The sequence below is a fragment of the Macaca thibetana genome, chromosome 2 (genome assembly GCF_024542745.1).
Source record: "Macaca thibetana thibetana isolate TM-01 chromosome 2, ASM2454274v1, whole genome shotgun sequence".
Classification (NCBI taxonomy): domain Eukaryota; kingdom Metazoa; phylum Chordata; class Mammalia; order Primates; family Cercopithecidae; genus Macaca; species Macaca thibetana.
The window spans coordinates 33,885,938-33,911,208 of record NC_065579.1 but is presented as its reverse complement, the minus strand read 5'-3'; the positions used below and the strand labels follow the sequence as shown (position 1 = coordinate 33,911,208).

Below are 25,271 nucleotides of genomic sequence, written 5' to 3'. Positions count from 1 at the left end.
AGCTATTCCACCATCTTGGTAAGATAAATGACATCACAGGCATAATCCGCTCTATGGGTAGACCCAACATATAAGCAATGCCAGCCTTCTAGCCACAACTTCACCCTTTGTCTCCCACTTAAGACAAAGAGTGAGAATTATGATATTATTAGGATAATTCAGAATCTGCTCCAATTAATTTTTATTTTAACAAACTCTTTTATCAACCAGAAAATTTCTGAAGACAGCTTACTGCTATTTACAACCTACAGTAGTAAAAAAATACTGTCTTGGACAAACCACTATATATCACTTCCAGAACATGCTCTTATTGAGTATAATTTTGACCTATCTCAATAGATTTGTGATGAGAAGCAAATGATGAAACTATGCATATTTAATCATATCTGGAATATTCTAATGCCAGATGCAGCCCAAAGGAAGGCAAAAGCATACATTCATTTGAAACAAGCACAGACTTTTCCTTGTCTTCGAAATCTATGCTACAAAAAAAGGCCTGCTGAAATTTCTTCATATTCCAACTAAAGGAGAAAATAATGGAAGTAATTCAAAGCAACTTGTCTAAAACCAGGAGTTCACTTATACATACAGCCTCTGAGGTAGAGTGGGTAACAAATCCCTACATATCAGGAAAATTACCTGATTTTATTAGAAACCCAAAGCAGAGGATTACATTAAAATAAACCACATATATTACCTAAATATTTCCATAGAAAAGTCGCGGTTATGCCTACCAAGTTCTATATTTTAATCTACTGAGTTTGGCCTAAATCTCAAATGAGACTACAATGAAAAAAGGGATACATATTCTGGTCCTTATTATGCTCCTTAGCACAAAATATATTTACATTTACAATGTACTTAGAGAAAATAGATGGAAATTTTAACTGCTAGTTTATAGGCTCTAAACGGCTGGCAAAGGAGCATTTTTTAAGGAAAGAACTTTGTCCCAGGTTCTAGTTCTGGATATAACAGTGGTATCCCTGATGCACCAACAGGAGGGTGCCCATTTAGACATGCCTTCCTTGGCATGAATTAGGTCATTAACAGCATGCTGCACTCTCTCTACGTTATCCTGATAAACATCTGTAGGGCCTTGGCTCTAATTCTGGGGGCTCTCTACAGACCTGACAAAGAAGATAATTTATTTTGGTACTAAGTTCACTGGCCCTGATAGGCATCATCAAGACCATCATTTGATATGTAGAACTAATCAGCCAAAGTGATTTTATATTTTTCATAAATGCAAAAACAATAGCAAATAAAAATACTGTATTCTAAATTATTCTTAATTCATATAGTGAAGGTGTTTACGGGTTAAAATTAGAAGGTTTCCTGGTGATTAATGCTGAAATATTATTGATCACCATTTCAAAGGTTTTATATGAAACTTGGGAAAATATTGCAACTTGCTTTGACACTGATTGTATTCCTTTAGTAAAAAATTGCTGTGTATTTTGTTTCACGTGCTGTGCTAAGCTCTTTGTGTACCATCTTATTTATTCCTCACTAAACCCCTATGAAATGCGTGTGATTATTCTCATTATAGAGATGAGAAAACTGAGGCTTGGGAATATTAAAATTTTATCCAGGTCCACATAGTTGGTAAATGCCATAAGTAAGGAAAAGACAAAGTCTGGCCCCAAATCTCTTTAAAGAATACCAGTGGCCATCAGTTTAGTGGATTTTTAGTGGAAATGTGTATGAATATTCCAGATATTTTAGTCATTCTTACTTTGAACATATTGGAGGTACGGTTACTTTAAGTCAGAGAAAACTACTGAATTATAGACTGTTATCAAAATAGTCTTTTATCATCTCAAGCATATGGAATGGCTCAAAGGAACCACTATCTATGAATCATCTGTGGAAGTCTGCCTCTCAGATCTTTCAAGAATTTGATGATTAGCTGCAAGGCATGCAGTGAGCCCAGCGCCTCCAACTGTAAGATACTGGGGATTAGTTGAGCGTTTGAGTTGGTGGGGGACAGTAGGGCATAGCATTTCTGTCCAATATGGGATTCCTCTACGGGAAATCTTTGAACCAGTATAAGCTGGTTCAAAGCCACCCACTGGGCTGAAAGAGGCTGTGTCAGAGCTCCAGTGCTGTCTGAAACGCTTTCTGCCCAGTCCATTTTCCTTCCTGCTTGCCTTTCACAGGTGTCAGGCCTGCATCATAGTCTGAAGGTTCTCTGCCTACTCCCAATCCTTCTATCAGTTTTCTTCAACAGACATTACCCTAATACAGCTCTTATACTTCTAACTGTTTTATTATCCACTTTCCAGAGGATCCAGTCAATACAACCAATAAAAAATATTTTCACATAATGGCCCTACTAGGCCTGTTATTAAAAAATAGTGATTCAACCAATATTTGCTAATGTTCTGTCATATAGAAAGTGATGTCATGAATTCCATGGGGAGACTAAACTGATATAAACAAAAGAAACAAGTGTGCACCTGTAATACAGACTATACTTCATACAACCCTTTAATTCCCAGTAGTTCTTAGGCAGGACACATCCCAAGGAGTCTTGGGAGGATTACTCTGGTGATCCTTCTATTAAAGGATGGCTGGCTGCTTCTATTAAATTAAATACTATTCTATAGTTACGGCAGAAGAACAAACCATATTTTTAAACTGTTGGTGGCTTACCTAAAAGATTATTTAAATGTAGGGGTATCAATAAAGAAAGATGCAACAGCTAGGGGATTCAAAAAGTATGCATGGAGGATTCTATATCCTTATCTCAGAAATTCCTTTATTTTTCATTTGTCCAGTATTCGTCTAGCGAAATTAGATTACAGTCTCCTTTAAGAAGAAAGAGAAAAATTTTAAAGATGAACAGTGATGCATACAACTTATCCTCTCCTGGTAACTTGTTATTCTACTGTTTCCCCAACTGAATTAATCTCTGCATGAAATGTATGCTGTTTAAGATAAAAAGCATTCATGTTCTTAACAGGATTTTTCCCTAGGTTTAGTCATTCATTCAACAAATACTTACCAAAACCAACTCTGAACTAGTTACTGTATAAGTAGGTAGGAATAAAATGATGAGCAAGACAGACATGGTCCATAGTCCCTTGGGTTTAGAGTCTAGCTCAGTGCTTTTCAAACTTTAATGTGCCTATGAATCACTGAGAGGTTGTTAGAAATGCATCTTCTGATCTAGGAAGTCTGAAGTGAAGTCCAAGATTCCGCATTTCTAACAAATTCTCAGGATGTTAGTGATGCTAATCCACAGGCCACATTTCGAGTAACAAAGAACTAATTTATTGACTCTAAGCTGCTGTGGTATGATACATTCCTATACTGTGAGTACTTCCTTTGAGATTTTTGAATCAATGAATATTGCCAATATAATGGAAAATACATGTTTTCACCATGATGCCTACTGGATGGAATTTTGAGCTGAGAGAGCAATGATTATAGGAATACGATTTACCAAGAGCAAAAGGTAAGAGGCGAGGCATCGAATGACATCATGATGGCACCAAAGAATCATGGAGTTCCTAGGGACAGGTAAGAAGATGGCCTGTGCGATTATAAAAAGTCAAGAAACAACAGATGCTGGCAAGGCTGTGGGGAAATAAGAATGCTTTTACACTGTTGGTGGGAATATAAATTAGTACAACCATTGTGGAAGACAGTGTGGTGATTCCTCAAAGACAGAGAACCAGAAATACCATTTTATCCAGCAATCCCATTACCAAGTATATACCCAAAGGAATACAAATCATTCTGTTATAAAGATACATGCACATGTATGTTTACTGCAGCACTATTCACAATAGTAAAGACATGGAATCAACCCAAATGCCCATCGATGATAGACTGGATAAAGAAAATGTGATACATATACACCATGGAATACTATGCAGCCATAAAAAGGAATGAGGTCATGTCCTTTGCAGGGACATGGATGGAGCTGGAAGCCATTATCCTCAGCAAACTAACACAGGAACAGAAAACCAAACACCACATGTTCTTACTTATAAGTCAGAGCTGAGCAATGAGAACACATGGACACAGGGAGGGGAACAACACACACTGGGGCCTGTCGGGGGCCAGGGGGAGGGAGAGAATCAGGATAAATAGCTAATGCCTGTGGGGTTGAATACCTGGGTGATGGGTTGACAGGTGCCACAAACCACCATGGCACACGTTTACCTATGTAACAAACCTGCACATCCCACACACATATCTCAGAACTTTAAATTTTATTTAATTTAAAAAAAAGAAGATGGCCTGTCAACATGTTAGCATAGTCAGGGCAATGACCTACTCTCCTCAACACTAGCACAGAGCTAAAAGGGCCAAGGGAAACATTTTAAACATTTTTCTAAACTCTGCTCTTTCTTAATCAGTAGTCACCTTTCAGCCCTCTCAAGTATACCACTAAAATTTTTCATTTGGGATGCCAAAAACACACAAAGGTTGGTCCTGTTCAAAATGTATAATCTCACCAATAAAAGGAGGCTAAATATATGGCTAGACACCATATGCTCATAAGCAACTGCTTATGCAAATTGTCAAATTATTATATCTTAAAATGGATTTGTGGGAGGTGGAGGGTGGAAGGAAAGAAGCAGGTTAATTTAGTTTCATGCTATTTGAAGCCTAGAAAACAGGTCATGTGGAATTGAGCTGGGAGAAGGGTTGAGTTTTTTCATTTCTTCTAGAGTCAAAAAAGAAAATCAATCTGAGATATAAAAAAGGGTAAAGTCTCTTTGATTTCTACAACCCAAAATGCCCAGGCATCAACACATGCAATAAAAGGCTGCAGGCATCTTAAACTCATCTACAAATATTTACTTTGCCAGCTAATCTTTAATAGTAAGAAAAACTCCCATTAGTAATTTAAAGGAGTCTTGGCCAGAAAAATCTCAGACAAATGAAGGGGTTAGCAGGAAAGGATGATCAAGGTTAGCTGTGAAGGTAGGTAGGTATGTTTATACCACACATTCATATAAATATATCCCCACATGTGGATGGCAATGCACAGACCAATGAGACGGGTTTGCAAGGAACCCATCCTGCAAGATCAGAGACAAGTCTACCTGGTGAGCTGCAAATGCTGGTGACTTTGCATACTTCCCTGAAGACAGACATGGAAAACTGACTGCTAAAGGAGAGAATAAGTCAAATTCACTACACTGCTCACACTTATGCACACCACTATGAAAAGCAACAATCATTTTGGATCTTTTTAGAGGTTTCCTAGTTTTCTTTTTTTGAGTTTTTTTAGAAGCAAGAGAAAAAGAGAAGTCAGTTGAAAATGTTGTTACTGATGAGTGAAAAAGATACTAGGTTTTGCTGCCATAGTTACTTGCCCGAAAGTTCTTTTTTCTTTTCTCTTCTTTTTTCTGGAGATGTACTATTTCACTTCAAAAAACGAAAGAGTTTGACAGGTGATTCTTGGGGATCTCTCACTTACAACAATTAGTGTCTGGTACTGAGATGGCTCTTCATGTCACAAAACAAAATAGGAAGTTCCTTTATAAAAATCAAAGAATAATAATTTCAATGCCTATCATAAATTTCTAAATTAAAGTCTGGCCTAAACACCAAACCAAGCTATTTCAATCATTTCAACAAAAAAACCTAGCATATGAATCAAAGATGGTGGTTATTTGACTGGAAGCAGACATAATCCAATATAGCTGTATTAGTTTTCTATATCTACTGTGACAAATGACCACAAAGTTTGTGATTTAACATAACACAAAGTTACCTTTTCTTTTCTTTTTCTTTTTTTTGAGATGGAGTCTCGCTCTGTTGCCCAGGCTGGAGTGCAGTGGCCCGATCTCGGCTCACTGCAAGCTCTGCCTCCTGAGTTCATACCATTTTCCTGCCTCAGCCTCCCAAGTAGCTGGGACTACAGTTGCCCGCCACCATGCCCGGGTAATTTTTTGTGTTTTTAGTAGAGACAGGGTTTCATCGTGTTAGCCAGGATGGTCTCCATCTCCTGACCTCGTGATCCTCCTGAGTTGGCCTCCCAAAGTGCTGGGATTACAGGCATGAGCCACTGCGCCCAGCCAACACAAAGTTACCTTATAGTTCTGTAGATCAGAAGTCTGACATGGATCTCACCAAGCCAAGATACACTTGTTGGCAGGGTGCCTTCTTTTCTGGGGGATCCAGAGAGGAAGAATCCATTTCCTTCCCTTTTCTAGCTTCTAAAGGTCACTGACTTTCCTTGGCTCATTGTCTCCTTCCTCCATCTTTAAAGCTAGCAATGTTGGGCCAATTCCTTGTCTCACTGTCATCTCTCTGTCTACCTCTCTCTTCTACTTCTAAGAACCCTTGTGGCACTGAGCGCATCCAAATAATCAGAATAATCTCCCTATCTGATTAGCAACCTTAGTTCCATTTGTAACCTTAATTCATTTGCCTCTGTCATGTAACTTAACATATTCACAGGTTCCAAGGAGTAGGACAGCCTTAGGACATCAGGATTTTAAGGACATCTTTGGAGCCAATTCTTCTTCCTACAATAATAGCTTTCTTTAGCTGACAGAAACGAGAAGCTAAGAAAGACTGTAACTATTGTCCTTACAAATATAACACTGTTCTCCAGCAGTTTTGGCAAGGCTTCATATGGCCCCAATATAGAATTTTACATATTATAGACTGACTTAAGAGATTCAAGAACCAACTTAATAAATGCCTCACATACATTGAAAGTTTTGCTTTTTAGGTTTAATCATGAAATTTAAAACTAAAAAAAATACATTGTTCTTGTCACCAGTTTTATGATAGAATATGAAGAAATAAGCTTATTTTATAATAGCTCATTTTGGTACAAGTTAATATATTCTTCTGTAAAAGAATAAAAGTATTAGTCTCTCTAATTGGAACATAAACTTCATATTGTTCAATTATATATTTGGGTTTTGCTCATTACCCTAATTTCAGAGTCAGGTAACTAAGATAGACTATTGTGAAAAAGATCAGTAGTGTTCACCCATACCTGATTCTCTCCTCCTTGGACACAGGAAAGACTGTACTTCCCCATGCCCTTGGTGGAAAGTTGGGCCACATGACTAGTTTTAGTCAGTGAAATTGAGAGGAAGTAATTTCCAAGGTGAAGAATTTATCTGTGGGTGTGCTACTTCCAATCTACTTCTGCTGCTTGTGGGAACACTGAAAGCCACATGCTGAGATGGTGGCAGTATAAAATAGAAGAAGTCTTGATCCTTAGTCACTGCACAGGAAATGTCTTCCCTGAGAGATTCCTTTCCACATAGGACTTTATAGGAATGAGCTATAAATCCCTTGTTACCTAGGTCAGTAGGTGTATTTGTTACAGCAGCAAGTCTAGCCTAGCCTGACCAATACAATTGAGAACTATCATATTGTACTTTACAGAATCAAAGACACTATCAATTTTGAAATGAATTATTATATATCATTAATAAAACTACTGTCCATGGAATTATGATATGCCATCTATTTTAAGATTCAGAGGTGTTCAAATGTGCAAAACTGTGTATTTTAGACTGGATGAAATATGGTATATGTCTAATTGTAAGGAAACCTAGAAAATTTTAAGACTTGCCTCATTTTCTAATAAGAATATCAAACTTGAATGTTGAACTATTAGGAGTATAAGTCAAACAGATAAATTTCTATGTATAATATGTTGTTAGAAGATGGCCGAATAGGAACAGCTCCAGTCTCCAACTCCCAGCGCGAGCGACACAGAAGACCGGTGATTTCTGCATTTTCAACTGAGGTACTGGGTTCATCTCACTGGGGAGTGCCGGACGATCGGTGCTGGTCAGCTGCTGCAGCCCGACCAGCGAGAGCTGAAGCAGGGCGAGGCATTGCCTCACCTGGGAAGCGCAAGGGGGAAGGGAATCCCTTTTCCTAGCCAGGGGAACTGAGACACACAACACCTGGAAAATCGGGTAACTCCCACCCCAATACTGTGCTTTAAGCAAACAGGCACACCAGGAGATCATATCCCACACCTGGCCGGGAGGGTCCCACACCCACGGAGCCTCCCTCATTGCTAGCACAGCAGTCTGTGATCTACCGGCAAGGCAGCAGCGAGGCTGGGGGAGGGGCGCCCGCCATTGCTGAGGCTTAAGTAGGTAAACAAAGCTGCTGGGAAGCTCGAACTGGGTGGAGCTCACAGCAGCTCAAGGAAACCTGCCTGTCTCTGTAGACTCCACCTCTGGGGACAGGGCAATAACAAACACAGCCGAAACCTCTGCAGACGCAAACGACTCTGTCTGACAGCTTTGAAGAGAGCAGTGGATCTCCCAACACGGAGGTTGAGATCTGAGAAGGGACAGACTCCCTGCTCAAGTGGGTCCCTGACCCCTGAGTAGCCTAACTGGGAGACATCCCCCACTAGGGGCAGTCTGACACCCCACACCTCATAGGGTGGAGTACACCCCTGAGAGGAAGCTTCCAAAGCAAGAATCAGACAGGTACACTCGCTGTTCAGAAATATTCTATCTTCTGCTGCCTCTGCTGCTGATACCCAGGCAAACAGGGTCTGGAGTGGACCTCAAGCAATCTCCAACAGACCTACAGCTGAGGGTCCTGACTGTTAGAAGGAAAACTATCAAACAGGAAGGACACCTACACCAAAACCCCATCAGTACATCACCATCATCAAAGACCAGAGGCAGATAAAACCACAAAGATGGGGAAAAAGCAGGGCAGAAAAGCTGGAAATTCAAAAAATAAGAGCGCATCTCCCCCGGCAAAGGAGCGCAGCTCATCGCCAGCAACGGATCAAAGCTGGACGGAGAATGACTTTGACGAGATGAGAGAAGAAGGCTTCAGTCCATCAAATTTCTCAGAGCTAAAGGAGGAATTACGTACCCAGCGCAAAGAAACTAAAAATCTTGAAAAAAAAGTGGAAGAATTGATGGCTAGAGTAATTAATGCAGAGAAGGTCATAAACAAAATGAAAGAGATGAAAACCATGACACGAGAAATACGTGACAAATGCACAAGCTTCAGTAACCGACTCGATCAACTGGAAGAAAGAGTACCTGCAATTGAGGATCAAATGAATGAAATGAAGTGAGAAGAGAAACCAAAAGAAAAAAGAAGAAAAAGAAATGAACAAAGCCTGCAAGAAGTATGGGATTATGTAAAAAGAACAAATCTACGTCTGATTGGGGTGCCTGAAAGTGAGGGGGAAAATGGAACCAAGTTGGAAAACACTCTTCAGGATATCATCCAGGAGAACTTCCCCAACCTAGTAGGGCAGGCCAACATTCAAATCCAGGAAATACAGAGAACGCCACAAAGATACTCCTCGAGAAGAGCAACTCCAAGACACATAATTGCCAGATTCACCAAAGTTGAAATGAAGGAAAAAATCTTAGGGGCAGCCAGAGAGAAAGGTCGGGTTACCCACAAAGGGAAGCCCATCAGACTAACAGCAGATCTCTCGGCAGAAACTCTCCAAGCCAGAAGAGAGTGGGGGCCAATATTCAACATTCTTAAAGAAAAGAATTTTAAACCCAGAATTTTCATATCCAGCCAAACTAAGTTTCATAAGTGAAGGAGAAATAAAATCCTTTACAGATAAGCAAATGCTTAGAGATTTTGTCACCACTAGGCCTGCCTTACAAGAGACCCTGAAGGAAGCACTCAACATGGAAAGGAACAACCGGTACCAGCCATTGCAAAAACATGCCAAAATGTAAAGACCATCGAGGCTAGGAAGAAACTGCATCAACTAACGAGCAAAATAACCAGTTAATATCATAATGGCAGGATCAAGTTCACACATAACAATCTTAACCTTAAATGTAAATGGACTAAATGCTCCAATTAAAAGACACAGACTGGCAAACTGGATAAAGAGTCAAGACCCATCAGTCTGCTGTATTCAGGAGACCCATCTCACACGCAGAGACATACATAGGCTCAAAATAAAGGGATGGAGGAAGATTTACCAAGCAAATGGAGAACAAAAAAAAGCGGGGGTTGCAATACTAGTCTCTGATAAAACAGACTTTAAACCATCAAAGATCAAAAGAGACAAAGAAGGCCATTACATAATGGTAAAGGGATCAATTCAATAGGAAGAGCTAACTATCCTAAATATATATGCACCCAATACAGGAGCACCCAGATTCATAAAGCAAGTCCTTAGAGACTTACAAAGAGACTTAGACTCCCATACAATAATAATGGGAGACTTCAACACTCCACTGTCAACATTAGACAGATCAACGAGACAGAAAGTTAACAAGGATATCCAGGAATTGAACTCATCTCTGCAGCAAGCAGACCTAAGAGACATCTACAGAACTCTCCACCCCAAATCAACAGAATATACATTCTTCTCAGCACCACATCGTACTTACTCCAAAATCGACCACGTAATTGGAAGTAAAGCACTCCTCAGCAAATGTACAAGAACAGAAATTATAACAAACTGTCTCTCAGACCACAGTGCAATCAAACTAGAACTCAGGACTAAGAAACTCAATCAAAACCGCTCAACTACATGGAAACTGAACAACCTGCTCCTGAATGACTACTGGGTACATAACGAAATGAAGGCAGAAATAAAGATGTTCTTTGAACCAGCGAGAACAAAGATACAACATACCAGAATCTCTGGGACACATTTAAAGCAGTGTGTAGAGGGAAATTTATAGCACTAAATGCCCACAAGAGAAAGCAGGAAAGATCTAAAATTGACACTCTAACATCACAATTAAAAGAACTAGAGAAGCAAGAGCAAACACATTCGAAAGCTAGCAGAAGGCAAGAAATAACTAAATCAGAGCAGAACTGAAGGAGATAGAGACACAAAAAACTCTCCAAAAAATCAATGAATCCAGGAGTTGGTTTTTTGAAAAGATCAACAAAATTGACAGACCACTAGCAAGACTAATAAAGAAGAAAAGAGAGAAGAATCAAATTGACGCAATAAAAAATGATAAAGGGGATATCACCACCGACCCCACAGAAATACAAACTACCATCAGAGAATACTATAAACACCTCTACGCAAATAAACTGGAAAATCTAGAAGAAATGGATAATTTCCTGGACACTTACACTCTTCCAAGACTAAACCAGGAAGAAGTTGAATCCCTGAATAGACCAATAGCAGGCTCTGAAATTGAGGCAATAATTAATAGCCTACCAACCAAAAAAAGTCCAGGACCAGATGGATTCACAGCTGAATTCTACCAGAGGTACAAGGAGGAGTTGGTACCATTCCTTCTGAAACTATTCCAATCAATAGAAAAAGAGGGAATCCTCCCTAACTCATTTTATGAGGCCAACATCATCCTGATACCAAAGCCTGGCAGAGACACAACAAAAAAAGAGAATTTTAGACCAATATCCCTGATGAACATCGATGCAAAAATCCTCAATAAAATACTGGCAAACCGGATTCAGCAACACATCAAAAAGCTTATCCACCATGATCAAGTGGGCTTCATCCCTGGGATGCAAGGCTGGTTCAACATTCGCAAATCAATAAACATAATCCAGCATATAAACAGAACCAAAGACAAGAAGCACATGATTATCTCAATAGATGCAGAAAAGGCTTTTGACAAAATTCAACAGCCCTTCATGCTAAAAACGCTCAATAAATTCGGTATTGATGGAACGTACCTCAAAATAATAACAGCTATTTATGACAAACCCACAGCCAATATCATACTGAATGGGCAAAAACTGGAAAAATTCCCTTTGAAAACTGGCACAAGACAGGGATGCCCTCTCTCACCACTCCTATTCAACATAGTGTTGGAAGTTCTGGCTAGGGCAATTAGGCAAGAGAAAGAAATCAAGGGTATTCAGTTAGGAAAAGAAGAAGTCAAACTGTCCCTGTTTGCAGATGACATGATTGTATATTTAGAAAACCCCATTGTCTCAGCCCAAAATCTCCTTAAGCTGATAAGCAACTTGAGCAAAGTCTCAGGATACAAAATTAATGTGCAAAAATCACAAGCATTCTTATACACCAGTAACAGACAAACAGAGAGCCAAATCAGGAATGAACTTCCATTCACAATTGCTTCAAAGAGAATAAAATACCTAGGAATCCAACTTACAAGGGATGTAAAGGACCTCTTCAAGGAGAACTACAAACCACTGCTCAGTGAAATCAAAGAGGACACAAACAAATGGAAGAACATACCATGCTCATGGATAGGAAGAATCAATATCGTGAAAATGGCCATACTGCCCAAGGTAATTTATAGATTCAATGCCATCCCCATCAAGCTACCAATGAGTTTCTTCACAGAATTGGAAAAAACTGCTTTAAAGTTCATATGGAACCAAAAAAGAGCCCACATCTCCAAGACAATCCTAAGTCAAAAGAACAAAGCTGGAGGCATCACGCTACCTGACTTCAAACTATACTACAAGGCTACAGTAACCAAAACAGCATGGTACTGGTACCAAAACAGAGATATAGACCAATGGAACAGAACAGAGTCCTCAGAAATAATACCACACATCTACAGCCATCTGATCTTTGACAAACCTGAGAGAAACAAGAAATGGGGAAAGGATTCCCTATTTAATAAATGGTGCTGGGAAAATTGGGTAGCCATAAGTAGAAAGCTGAAACTGGATCCTTTCCTTACTCCTTATACGAAAATTAATTCAAGATGGATTAGAGACTTAAATGTTAGACCTAATACCATAAAAATCCTAGAGGAAAACCTAGGTAGTACCATTCAGGACATAGGCATGGGCAAAGACTTCATGTCTAAAACACCAAAAGCAACGGCAGCAAAAGCCAAAATTGACAAATGGGATCTCATTAAATTAAAGAGCTTCTGCACAGCAAAAGAAACTGCCATCAGAGTGAACAGGCAACCTACAGAATGGGAGAAAATTTTTGCAATCTACTCATCTGACAAAGGGCTAATATCCAGAACCTACAAAGAACTCAAACAAATTTACAAGCAAAAAACAACCCCATCAAAAAGTGGGCAAAGGATATGAACAGACATTTCTCAAAAGAAGACATTCATACAGCCAACAGACACATGAAAAAATGCTCATCACCACTGGCCATCAGAGAAATGCAAATCAAAAGCACAATGAGATACCATCTCACACCAGTTAGAACGGCAATCATTCAAAAGTCAGGAAACTACAGGTGCTGGAGAGGATGTGGAGAAATAGGAACACTTTTACACTGTTGGTGGGATTGTAAACTAGTTCAACCATTATGGAAAACAGTATGGCAATTCCTCAAGGATCTAGAACTAGATGTACCATATGACCCAGCCATCCCATTACTGGGTATATACCCAAAGGATTATAAATTATGCTGCTATAAAGACACATGCACACGTATGTTTATTGCAGCACTATTCACAATAGCAAAGACTTGGAATCAACCCAAATGTCCATCAGTGACAGATTGGATTAAGAAAATGTGGCACATATACACCATGGAATACTATGCAGCCATCAAAAAGGATGAGTTTGCGTCCTTTGTAGGGACATGGATGCAGCTGGAAACCATCATTCTCAGCAAACTATCACAAGAACAGAAAACCAAACACCGCATGTTCTCACTCATAGGTGGGAACTGAACAATAAGATCACTTGGACTCAGGAAGGGGAACATCACACACAGGGGCCTATCATGGGGAGGAGGGAGGGGGGAGGGATTGCATTGGGAGTTATACCTGATGTAAATGATGAGTTGATGGGTGCAGCACACCAACATGGCACAAGTATACATATGTAACAAACCTGCACGTTATGCACATGTACCCTACAACTTAAAGTATAATAATAATAAATAAATTTAAAAAAATATATGTTGTTAATTTAGTAACAAATTTAAATTTACATTCCCATATTATATAAAATATTTAGAGCTACTGCTTTTTTCCCACTCTGAAATTTCATGAAATACAATTATTTAAACTCCTCACATGCATAGAGACTAAGTGTCCTTGTCATGACTATGAGTTGTGCAACTCTGTACTTCCAGCTCATATTTTTCTGATAAAGCTCTCCTTGAAATCTGCATAGGAAACTGTCAGTACAAGTTCTATCTTTTTCTTAGCCTGTCTGCGCTATTATAACAAAATACCATGAACTGGGTAATTTATACAGAACAGAAATTTATTTCTCACAGTCCTGGAGGCTGGGAAGTCCAAGATCAAGGCAACAGTAGGTTTGGTTGTGTGGTAAGGGCTGCCCTCTGCTGCCAACATGGCATGTCATTGCTCGATCCTCTGGAGTGAAGGAACACTGTGTCCTCACATGGTGGAAGGTGGAAGAGCAAGAGGGATGAACTCACTCCATCAAGCCCTTTGATAAGGGCACTTAATCCCATTCATAAGGAGGGAGTCCTCATGAGCTGATTGCCTCTTAATGACCCCACCTCTTAATAATTGCCAACAACTGAGTTTTTGAGAGCAGACATTCAAGTCATAACAATCTTAAAGTACAAGTACAGTCATGTACTGCATAATGACATCTCAGTCAACAATGAACCACATATAGAGTGGTGGTCCCATAAGATAATTAAACTAAAAAATTCGTATCACCTAGTGATGCAGTGTAAACACACATACTGCACTATCAGTCATATGAAAGTATAGTGCCTACAAGTATGTACAATATAATCATAATAAATACTTATGTTACTACTTTATTTACTATACTACACTATTATCATTATTTTATAGTATACTCCTTCTACTTATTTAAAAAATGTTAACTGTAAAACCTTCAGGAGATACTCCAGAGGAAGGCATTTTTATCATAGGAGGTGACAGCTCCCTGCATGTTATTGCCCATGGAGATCTCCCAGTGGGACGAGATATGGAGGTGAAAGGCTGAAGGCCTAGGCTAGTATGTGTGTTCGTGACTTCATTTTTAACAAAAAATTCAAAAGTTAAAAAAATTAATGTTAAAAGTAGAAAATAGCTTATAGAATGATATAAAAAAGAAAATATTCTTGTACAGCTGTACAATGTGTTTGTGTTTTCAGCTGAGTGTTATTATAAAAGAATCAAAAAGGTTTTAAAAATTAAATTTTATAAAGTAAAAAAGTTACAGTAAGCTAAGGTTAATTTATTGTTGAAGAAAAATACTTTAAAAAGAAATTTAGTATAGCCTAAGTGTTATATATACAGTGCTTATATATAAAGTCTACAGTAGTAAACAGTAGTGAATGTCCTAGACCTTTACATTCACTCACCACTCACTCACTGACTCACCCATGGCAACTTCCAGTCCTGCAAGCTCCATTCATGATAAGTGTCCTATACAGGTGTACCATCTTTTATACTGTGTTTTTACTGTCTATTTTCTATGTTTAGATATACAAATACTTACCACCGTGTTACAATTGCCTGCAATATTCAGGGCAGTAATATGCTGTACAGGTTTGTAGTGCAGGAGCAACCAGCTATACCACAGAGCCTAGATGTGCATTACGCTATGTCATCTAGGTATGTGCAAGTATACTCTCTGATGTTTGCTTAAGGATGAAATTGCCTAATGACACTTTCTCAGAATATATTCCTGTCATTAAGCAGTACATGACTGTATTCATTTGAGTGATATTTGAATAGGTTTTTTTGTATGTTGTTGTTCATCCTATGTCTGTAATTTTTACAATATAACTACTTACTATTCTTTTTATAGTGCTTTTCGAAGACTTGTTAACAAAGACATCCCAGTTTTTCAACCTATGCTAGGGCAGGAATCAGGTTCACAACCTCAGTACTGTAAAGCAGCATAGGATATGTTCTAAGAAAGACGAAAAAGGATCAGGGAGATTAGTCAAGGAGTCCTGGTAGGAGACATCTTCTGATGTCGCATCAAGGAGGACGTCTTTGAGCTGGGTCTTAGAAGATAAGTTTGCTTCTAACAAGTAGACAGGAGTTGATTAGCAGCATCTAAGTATTCTATATCTGACTTGGTAGTAATAGCTCCTGTCACTGATTGAGCCAAACACAGTAACAGACATGTATGTCACTGTATGTTAACAAATGTGTTATATCTAACACATGTTATCTCAATACTCACAGTGAAGTTTTCAGATTGGTATTACTAACTGCATTTTACTGATTAAAAAATAAATGTAAAAACTGCAGATCACAGAAATTATGTTCCTTAAAATCACAGTGCTATCACATGGGAAAGTCAGGACTCAAATGCAGATCTGAAAGATTCCCTTTCATATGGCAGCTTAGCTTTCTTTGGGCATCATAACAATGTTCTCCAAGTGGTAAGCACATAAGCCCTGAGCACAACTGTGAAACCTGCATGCATGGAAAATAAATTTATCAACTAAAGGAAAACCATACTGTGTATGTGCAGAGCACTGTCTGAAACACCCATTATAAAAGGTTTTACTCTATTACATTTGTTGCTATACCCTATTTATATTACATTTGCTTAGGATGCCATGTCAAAGTGGCTTGTTGGGCAGGTGTTAGTCAGCATCCAGCTTAACTTTTCAAATTGGATATCATCTTTGAAATTTTAGTTAGAGACTTGTCATATAGAAGGAACACTCTAAATTATTAAATATGCCTCAGGGTGGAGAATCAGCACATCTTCATTCAGTATTAGATTCATTCTAATTACCCTGTAGAACTCAGAAATTAGTGAGAACTGCAGGCATCTTTATTCTTGAGAGCAAGTATTAGAGTCAGGTGGAAACACTATTATGAAATGCAAATATAACTCAGTGGAATAAGTGACAATTATGAAATAAACCAGCATCAATTTATGTTTATAAATCAAGTCTTGAAGACATCTAAAGTTCTGGAAGTGATGGAAGATCTAGGAATGTGGAAGTAACCCCTGGTATTTGTTTGGTCTTCTTTTCTGAGAGCTAAAGAGCCAGGCAGCTCCACCAGCTGGAGACATTGGACTGGGCATTGGAGTCTGAGCTACTACCTTTTGTTGTATTAAGCTCCAGTGGCTTTAGTGGACACTAGGTCCTTTTAGATCTGCTGGTAGGGCTCTCTGCTACTCAGATGTGTGCACCTCCACCCCCAACTATATAGACGGAAGAGAGAGGAGCTAAAAGATCCCTGTCCCTTATCTCCAAATAGCCAACTTTCCTCCCGAGACAGGACCCCAAAGCTTTGTTAACACTCATTGTGGAAGACAATGTTGTTCAGCTGATGTTAGAAGAAAATCTCAAACCCCATGATCACCCTCTGGATTAAGGACTCTGTGTCCCAGGTGATACCCAGAGATCTTCCCAATTGCTTTCTAGCTCCATGACTTTACTCGCATCTTTCTTGGCCATTCATTAGCTAACACATAGACAGTTAAGCATTACATTGTTTCTTCTGAATATTTTAACAATTTTTTAAATTTATCAATTTTATTTAGGTATAATTTATATATAATAAAATGCACTAATTTAAAGTATAGAGTCCAGTGAGTTTTGACAAATATACCCATCTGCGTAGCCAGCACCACAATCAAGACAGCAAACTTACAAACTTTTCTATCACAAAAAAAGGTTTCCTTATGCCCTTTTGGAGTCAACTCCCACCACCACCACCCCCAGGCAGCAACTAGCCTAATTTCCATCACTATAGATAAGTACTTCTGGTTCCAGAACTTCACAGAAATGGAATCATTCAGTATGAACTCTTTTATGTAAGACTTCTTTCACTTCTCATAATTTTAAAAGTATTTATCTATATTGTTGTATATATTGGTGTGTGTTCCTTTTCAGTGTCAAGTAGTATATATTCCATCGACAAACTACACATTTGCTTATACATTCACCTGTTGACGGACACTTGACTTGCTTTAATTTTGAGTACTTATGAATAAAACTGCTAGAAACATTTGTGTACAGGTCTTGTAGACACATTTTCAGGTAACTATCTAAAAGTGAAATTACTGAGTGAGTAGAGGTTTTCTTTTTAAAATTAAAACAATAAAAACATATCATGTTTAATTAACAAAGTTCAAATCACTTTATTTCCACTTGAACTTTTAAAAAGAAGAGGTGACATCATAAGTCATAGAACAGCCCAGAACTGCAAAGAGCATGTGGGGTTCCTACAGGCAAGCAAAGCACAACCTCCTAGAGGTCAGAGCTATCTCTGAGCACTGGGCTCAGTGCTTGCTTAAAGAGTGGCTGAACAGGAAATGAAGAGGTGACAGCTGGTCAGGATGTGGGTAAGCAGCCAAGGCCTACTTCACTGCATTCTCTACATCTGACTGGTGGGGTAGGGAGTCATGCTCCTGGTAGACCCACGATCAAGAGTCTCAGGCTATTCCAGCTTTGGAAAAAACACTGCTCTGAAAGTCAGCTGTGAGTTGCTAAAACATAAAATAAAATAAAATAAAATAAAATAAAATAAAATAAAATAAATAAAATAAAATAAAATAAAATAAAATGGCTAGAGTACAAGGAAGTCCTGGCAAAAATTAATGGGCAAGAAATCATTAGCATTACATATAAGAAGTTAAATGGGGATAATTTCTTTAACATTCCAGTTGTACTTTCTCAATTGATTATAATGGTTACCCATGACTTTTGCTAGATTAAATCATATGCATAGTCAACTAATGCATATCAAATGTAAATAATAAGTCTTATCCTGTCTTTTTTTTCCCTGCAACTAACTCCTCATATGCCAGAGGGAATTTTCCAAGTCAACATCAAAGACTAATTAAACATTTGGTGTAGGAGCTTTGAAAGAATGACTGTGTAATTTTATTTTACATATACATGCCAAATAAAAAATAAACTAATAAAAAATTCCTTTGGGTGCTGAAAGTTTGCAGTCTAATCTTCTAAAAGGCAAAAAGCATTGAAAAAATAATTAACCACTTCAGAGTTCATCAACAAATTAAGTCTCATGTTTCAAAACCTCAATTAATCTCTGTGATCACTAATTTTCTGGTAGTTGCCCACCTTTCTAATGATTTGTCAAACCCAAAGCTTGCATTTTCTTTTTTTTCTTCTTTTTTTACTTTTGTTTTAGGTTCATTATAGCACTATGCACAATAGCAAAGACATAGAATCAACCTAAATGCTTACCAAAGTTATATTTTCATAGTTCTAAGTTTATTTTTTGAATTTAATATTAAGAAAGAATAGCATTTAGAAAGTATGAATTTACAGACAGGAAAAAATAACGGAAATGTTTAAAGTATTTTACAAGGCATCTGATCCACCTAAAACTATTATGTATTTTTTCTAATCTGATAGTTTATCATAGAGTCCTAAGTAGTCTTTACATTACAATATGAACAAAGTGGTCAAAGAAGTAGATTTGATGATTTCCACTTTGGCTGGTAAATCAACACACTGTCTACCATACTGAAATCTCCATGACAAAGGACAAAATGAGAGGTAAGAAGGACATAGCTTGAGTTTCCCATAGTAGCCGGAACCTGTGGTCAAGACTAGCTTGGGAGTAATTTGGCTACTACAGTTCACAAAAATTAGCAAAGAGACACATGACAAAGACTCTGCCTTTCGAAAGTCCAATTTCTTTGATATGTTTTTCTGTTTCTTACAAGTCGATTGCTTCTACCCACCACCACCAGAAACACATCCTTTGGGGGAAATGGAAAGGGTGGTGTACTAGATAGAAAGCAGGAACTCTGCAGTCCTTAAGCAAGACATTCAATGTCTTTGGATTCTCATCTATGAAATGAAGTATTAAGTACTTTTCCTATTTGAAATCAGGAGGAAGCTCAGACTTTTTGGTCCTAGACCACCCATTCAATATCCTGCCCTGGGGCTTCCTATGCATAAATAGTGATGGCTCTGTCCTCCAGCAGAGCACAAGCCACAGGTATCGGGAGTTACATACTGCCTAACTTTCTCAGCTTTCTGTCACTGGAAAAGGGTCCAATTCAGACCTCGCACAAGAAAGAATTCAGGGCAAGTTCATAGAGAAAAGTGGAGGCAAGTTTATTAAGAAAGTAAAGAAACAAAAGAATGATTACTCCATGGGCAGAGTAGTGGCATGAGCTGCTCGACTGAATAGACTTATAGTTGTTTCTTGATTATATGCTAAACAACAGGTGGATTATTCACGAGTTTTCCAGGAAAGGGGTGGGAAACTCCCGGAACTGAGGATTCCTCCTACTTTTAGACCACATAAAGTAACTTCCCATGTGTCATGGCATTTGTAAATTGTCACGGTGCTGGTGGGAGTGTCTTTTAGCATGCTAATGCATTATAATTTACATATAATGAGCAATGAGGATGATCAGAGGTCACTTTCATTGCCATCTTGGGTTTGGTGGGCTTTGGCTGGCTTCTTTACTACAACCTGTTTTATCACCAAGGTCTTTATGACCTGTATTTTGTGCTGACCTCCTGTCTCACCCTGTGACAAAGAATGCCTTAACCTCCAGGGAATGCAGCCCAGTAGGTCTCAGCCTTATTTTACTCAGCCCTTACTCAAGATGGAGTTGCTCTGGTTCTAATGTCTCTGACATTTCTATTTTTAGAAATAGAAGTCCATGGGATATTTCTATACTTCTGAATTTTACTTTTGGAAACTAACAAATAATATATTAAATATCATAAAAAGCCTAAGATAGAAATTCATCTGAAATACATATTTGTTTGTCAAGAATGTCTGTTACAAGATGGCTTCCATAGCACCATTTCAAAAGTTGGCTAATGCCAATCTTGTCTCCATACAGCTGAAGGAGGCAGCACAGGCTCTAACAGCTCTATCAAGAAGACTTCAAGTGCAAATCTGGGATAAGAAGACAAGATAACCCAAGGTTCACTACCTTAATTCTCAACTTGAGAAGACAGCTACACTGCTGCCAAAGAGAGCTCTTATATCATTGTGCAGCCATAAGGATGCACTTGAAGACCTCCAATAACACAGAGTGCAACTGGCCAAGGATCCCAGCTGCTGTGCTCTGAAATCCATCTCTGCATTCTCTCAGAGGCTATGATGCCTCCTGATGGGCGACTACTGGAGCACAGTAGGAATACAAAGGCAGGCCTGTAGGATGGCTCACTTTGCTAGAGGACTTCCTGACGCCTTTGCTACCTCTGACTGCAGAGCAATCTAGTTCACCTCCACCAAACCTCTCTTTTCACTTGGAATAAGACTTTAATCAGTGGTCTAATGGTTCCCCTGGTTTTTTCTAGCTCTTCTTTACTTTCTTTTATGTAAGCATTTTCTCTAAAAGTAACACTGCAATTGTAGTCCTGACTTAGCATCTGCTTCTCAGAGGTCCAGACTAACATTCATTCATGTATTCATCCACTCATTAATTCAGTCAAGAATTATAGAGTGCTTAGAATGTTCCTGGAACTTTGCTCTAGGCACTGGGGAGACCGGTGAACTATACTGAGAAGACACTTACATTGATAACCCTTCTTTGCTCAAAGTGTCATAACTGCTTCCCCTTCTTCAGCACTTACTGTATGCTGGGCACTGAACTAAGACCTCTCCACATGCCACATCTCATTTGCTCTTCACAACAACCCTGAAAGAAGGCATTATTATTCTTATTTCATAGATAGGAAAGCAGAGACCTAGAGAGATTATGTTGTCAGGGCCTTTTCTGATAGAGCCAACTTTTTTACTCCAAAACCCATGCATTTAACCGTTAGCTTATGATGTACCTACTCCATTTGGATGTATCTGCTCCATGTGGACCACTGATTAAAGTCTTATCCCAAGTGAAAATAGAGGTTTGCTGGAAGTGTACTCGTTTGCTGTGTAGTCTGAGGTAGCAAAGGCATCAGGAAGTCCTCTAGCAAAGTCAGCCATCCTACAGGCCTGCCTTTGTATTCCTGCTCTGAGCACTTTTATTTTCTGGTAATGCACAACTGCATAGTTGATTTTCCAAAGCCTGGCTTCATTTCTTCAATTTAAATTTACGACAGTTGGGAGAACCATTTACAGAACAGGGAAAACACAGTGCTCCAGAGCATTCAGAGTTCGCACAATTCCAAAGTCAAGTTAACGACAACATTGTTTAACCCACCCAGAAGAGGTCTCTTATCAGGTGTGAGTTTCCAACTCATCCTCACTATTGCAAAGAAGATAGAGAGGACAGAAAAATCCTTAGCTTCTCTACTTTTCATCCTGGTCATAGCCCAGCCCTGGCAAACTGATAGCAGGTACTGCATATACCCAGAGCTTCTCTCAGAGGCCAGACAGGCCCACTGCAAAGTCAGCCACAGCAACCTGGGCAGCAGCTGTGAGCATCCTTGTGAAAACCAATGCAAACACGTACCATGATATCCAAGGTCAGATGTGGCATCCTCTACAATTGATTCAAGTTTGCGGAGGTCCATGGAAGGAATAGGCTGAGGTTCAGACAGGTTCTCTAAAGTCGGTTCATCAAATTCCTTGTGGAAGGTAATTAACAATTCATGAGATGCTGATAGAAGGAAACAGCACTACCACAAATGAAAAAAATATTCTTACTTAGAAGACTACTTGGAAACAAGCCTACCTAATCCTCTCCCTTAAACATTTTCAAACTTCAGGAGGTAAGCTGGGATAACAGAAACAGCCCTGAATCAATGAGACAGGTGACTTTGCACAAAGCATTTAACCTTCATGGGCTCAGTTTCAGGATCATGACTAGGTAAGCCAAGTGGGGTGCCCAAGGTACCAATTGAAGGTACTCACTCCATTGACAGCTGAGGGGGGCCTCCTTCAATTTGGCACCTAGGATATTCCAGTTACCACACCCTACTCCAGCCCTGCTTAGTTTCTGCATCTCAAAATTAAAGGTGTTAGCTTGAATGACTTACAAGTTCCCCTCTAGCTTTAAATCTCTGTGATTCTATGAATTCCAATTTCCTAAAAGAAAAAGATCTAAGAGACCACATGATGAAAGAATTCACGCTTAAAAAAAATAAAAGGTTTAGCCAAAATCAGTAGGTATTTCAATAAATCATTTTGCCTTTTTCCCTTAGTTATGTGTGTGTGTGTGTGTGTGTGTGTGTGTGTGTGTGTATTTGTGTTTGAACCTGGAGCTGGTGCTGAGTTGATCTATTTTTCTTGATAAATGGTTTTCATGGGAAACTACTCCAAGAGTATCTTTTTAATAAAACAAAATTTAAAAGAAAGTTCAATCTAATCTCAATAAGTGAAATGAAGCCATGCCACACTGCAGTGCAGTATTTGTGAGAATATCATCATAAAGTGTTTTTAAGAAGTCAGTTTTCTGTACTATACAATAATTGTTTCAGGAGGTGAAATTGGTTCCAAATTTCAAAGGATTGCTGAGAGTACACAGAGAACTTTATGGATAAAGAACAAAGAGTACATGAAATACATCTTTACGTGCACTTTGAAAATTATTTGAAAATAACAATGTATTTGGACTCTCAATTAACTTTGATTTGCTGTTTCTCTTTGAAGAGAAAGATAGAATTATTATAAATGCTTCTTTTAGAAGGAGAAGGACATGGTCTGATCTTTGGTCCCCATTACCACTCTATGTATAGAGACCTGATCTGCTATGTACTTTTCACAGAGACCTAACTTTAGCCCCAGCACAACTGTATACGCCACAGGATCAAAGACAGACCTGGCCTGTCTTACGTATTATGGTATCTAACTGCTTTAAGCTGTCATTCTTTAGAGAAACAGTGCCTAACATGATTCCACATTCGATGGTGCGTCAAGATTTTAAAGCCCAAATTCAGCCAACCAGAAAATGCCTGCCAAAATAAAAGGCCTTGTCAGCTAGGGTCTGAAAAACAAAGCAAGCCACTCTCCTACATGCCTCAAATAATTTTTATAACATGTTTAAGAGGTGACATAGAGCCCATTCTCTCCCATAACTCTGATTCTCTCCTGTAAGTGCTTTAGAAATATAAAGTAGCTTGCTTCCGCCAGGCAAGAGAGATGGAAGAAGGAATAGAGAACAGAGCTCCAGTGAGATTAGTAAGAAATTAAATCATAAACATGTGTATGGGAAAGGGGAAGGAAAGCACTCAAAGATGGGAGCATTTTTCTCTTCCTCTTCTTCTTTATCACATTTTTCTTTAGCCTCTTGCATCTGATTAATCTCTTTCCTATATTCATTTCATCTTTTTCAGCTCAATGAAGCTTTTTCCTGCTACATTTAAAACCCTTCAGGCTCCTCTGCAAAGTGTTCAGCTTCCCATTTGATTTCCCCTTTGTTCTCTGGGTATCATTAAACCTGCCTCACTTTTGTGCTGAATAGTGTGTGAATATGATTAAACTTGCCTCTTCCCTGTCTTGCCACCTCTCTTCATCCTCGTCCTGGGGTGAACAAGAAAGTCTTCCCTCAGGTTGCTCCTCCTTTTCTTCCATTCCTATTAAATGTGTTTTTTCCTAAGGAGATTATGACAAGGTCTGTTCAGCAGTGGTTTTCCAAGTCTTCCCTCATCTGAGGTGAAGTGCTGCTTTCAGGAGGCCCATTTTCTATTCATTATTAATCAGAGTGTACATAGGAAATAGACCAGCAGCATAGGAAATAGCAGAGGGCTTATAAGAAATGCAACATCTCAGGCTGCATCTGGTCTAATCGAATCAGAATCTGCATCTTAACAAGATTCATAGGAAATCAAGGTGCATTTCAAGTTTGAGAATACTATAAGCCGTAAGAATTTGGAGGAGGGTCCATTGATTGCAGACCCAAGTGGGCTGAGAAGGTTTTCCTGAAAACATTTGAAAGAGAGGTGGGATGCTGACAATGTGCCAGAGGGAAATGGCTGATGTGACTGCACAAAAGAGAGCAAGATGCCTGGGGATGCTGAGCCATCCAGTCTGTGGGCCTGAACCAGCTGGCAAGAGGACACAGTGTTCAAGCAAAACAGACTCAACAGCCATCTATCTGCCTGGAGCATTTCTGCCGTCAATATATAAACATAGGAAACATGCTTCTGGAAAGCTCAGGGCCAAAGACAGTGGTGGCACTAATCTCAGAAGATCAAAGAATGAACCACAGTCTTTGTCCACAACAGCATCAGCATCAGTCGCTTCCCCTCCTGCTCCCTTTGCTCCTTGCTGATGGGAAGGGGATGAAAATGGGAAGTCACTGGGGAAGTGATGAGTTGGGAATTCATAGGACCCTTGTGAAATCCTCTCTTTCTTCATCTGAGTTGGGCCAAGATCAGAACTTTGTGTCTAGCTCCCATGTTCTGTGGAATAATATATGGATAAGAACATTTCTTGGGATTCTGCCTGCCATATGATCTCAGGCTTATCTTCAGTCACTTCAGGACCCCCAAAGGACCTTGATTTATAAGAGGAAGACAAGACCTAATACAGTGTAGTCATAACACCAATAATAATTCCATCCAATATAAAAGAACACAA

The 25,271-nt window shown here is 39.0% G+C and overlaps 1 protein-coding gene across 14 annotated transcripts in view; it reads right to left on the bottom strand.

The window, feature by feature from the left end:
* The window catches only part of NEK11 (NIMA related kinase 11), a 310,384-nt gene that overhangs the window by 158,428 nt on the left and 126,685 nt on the right, over positions 1-25,271 (bottom strand). For 9 of the 14 annotated variants that reach the window (XR_007722953.1, XM_050777796.1, XM_050777842.1 and 6 more), the window contains 2 exons: positions 24,177-24,284; positions 22,204-22,318 (listed from right to left, as the gene is read on the bottom strand). Coding sequence is in view for 13 of the 14 variants with exons in the window: in XM_050777796.1 (XP_050633753.1) it covers positions 22,204-22,318; positions 24,177-24,284 (223 nt within the window). In the remaining variant the exon portion in view is untranslated. Of the gene's footprint in view, positions 1-3,884; positions 5,500-17,921; positions 18,295-22,203; positions 22,319-24,176; positions 24,285-25,271 lie in introns of those variants that run through there. The other 5 variants (XM_050777800.1, XM_050777879.1, XM_050777858.1 and 2 more) reach the window with 3 other exon arrangements.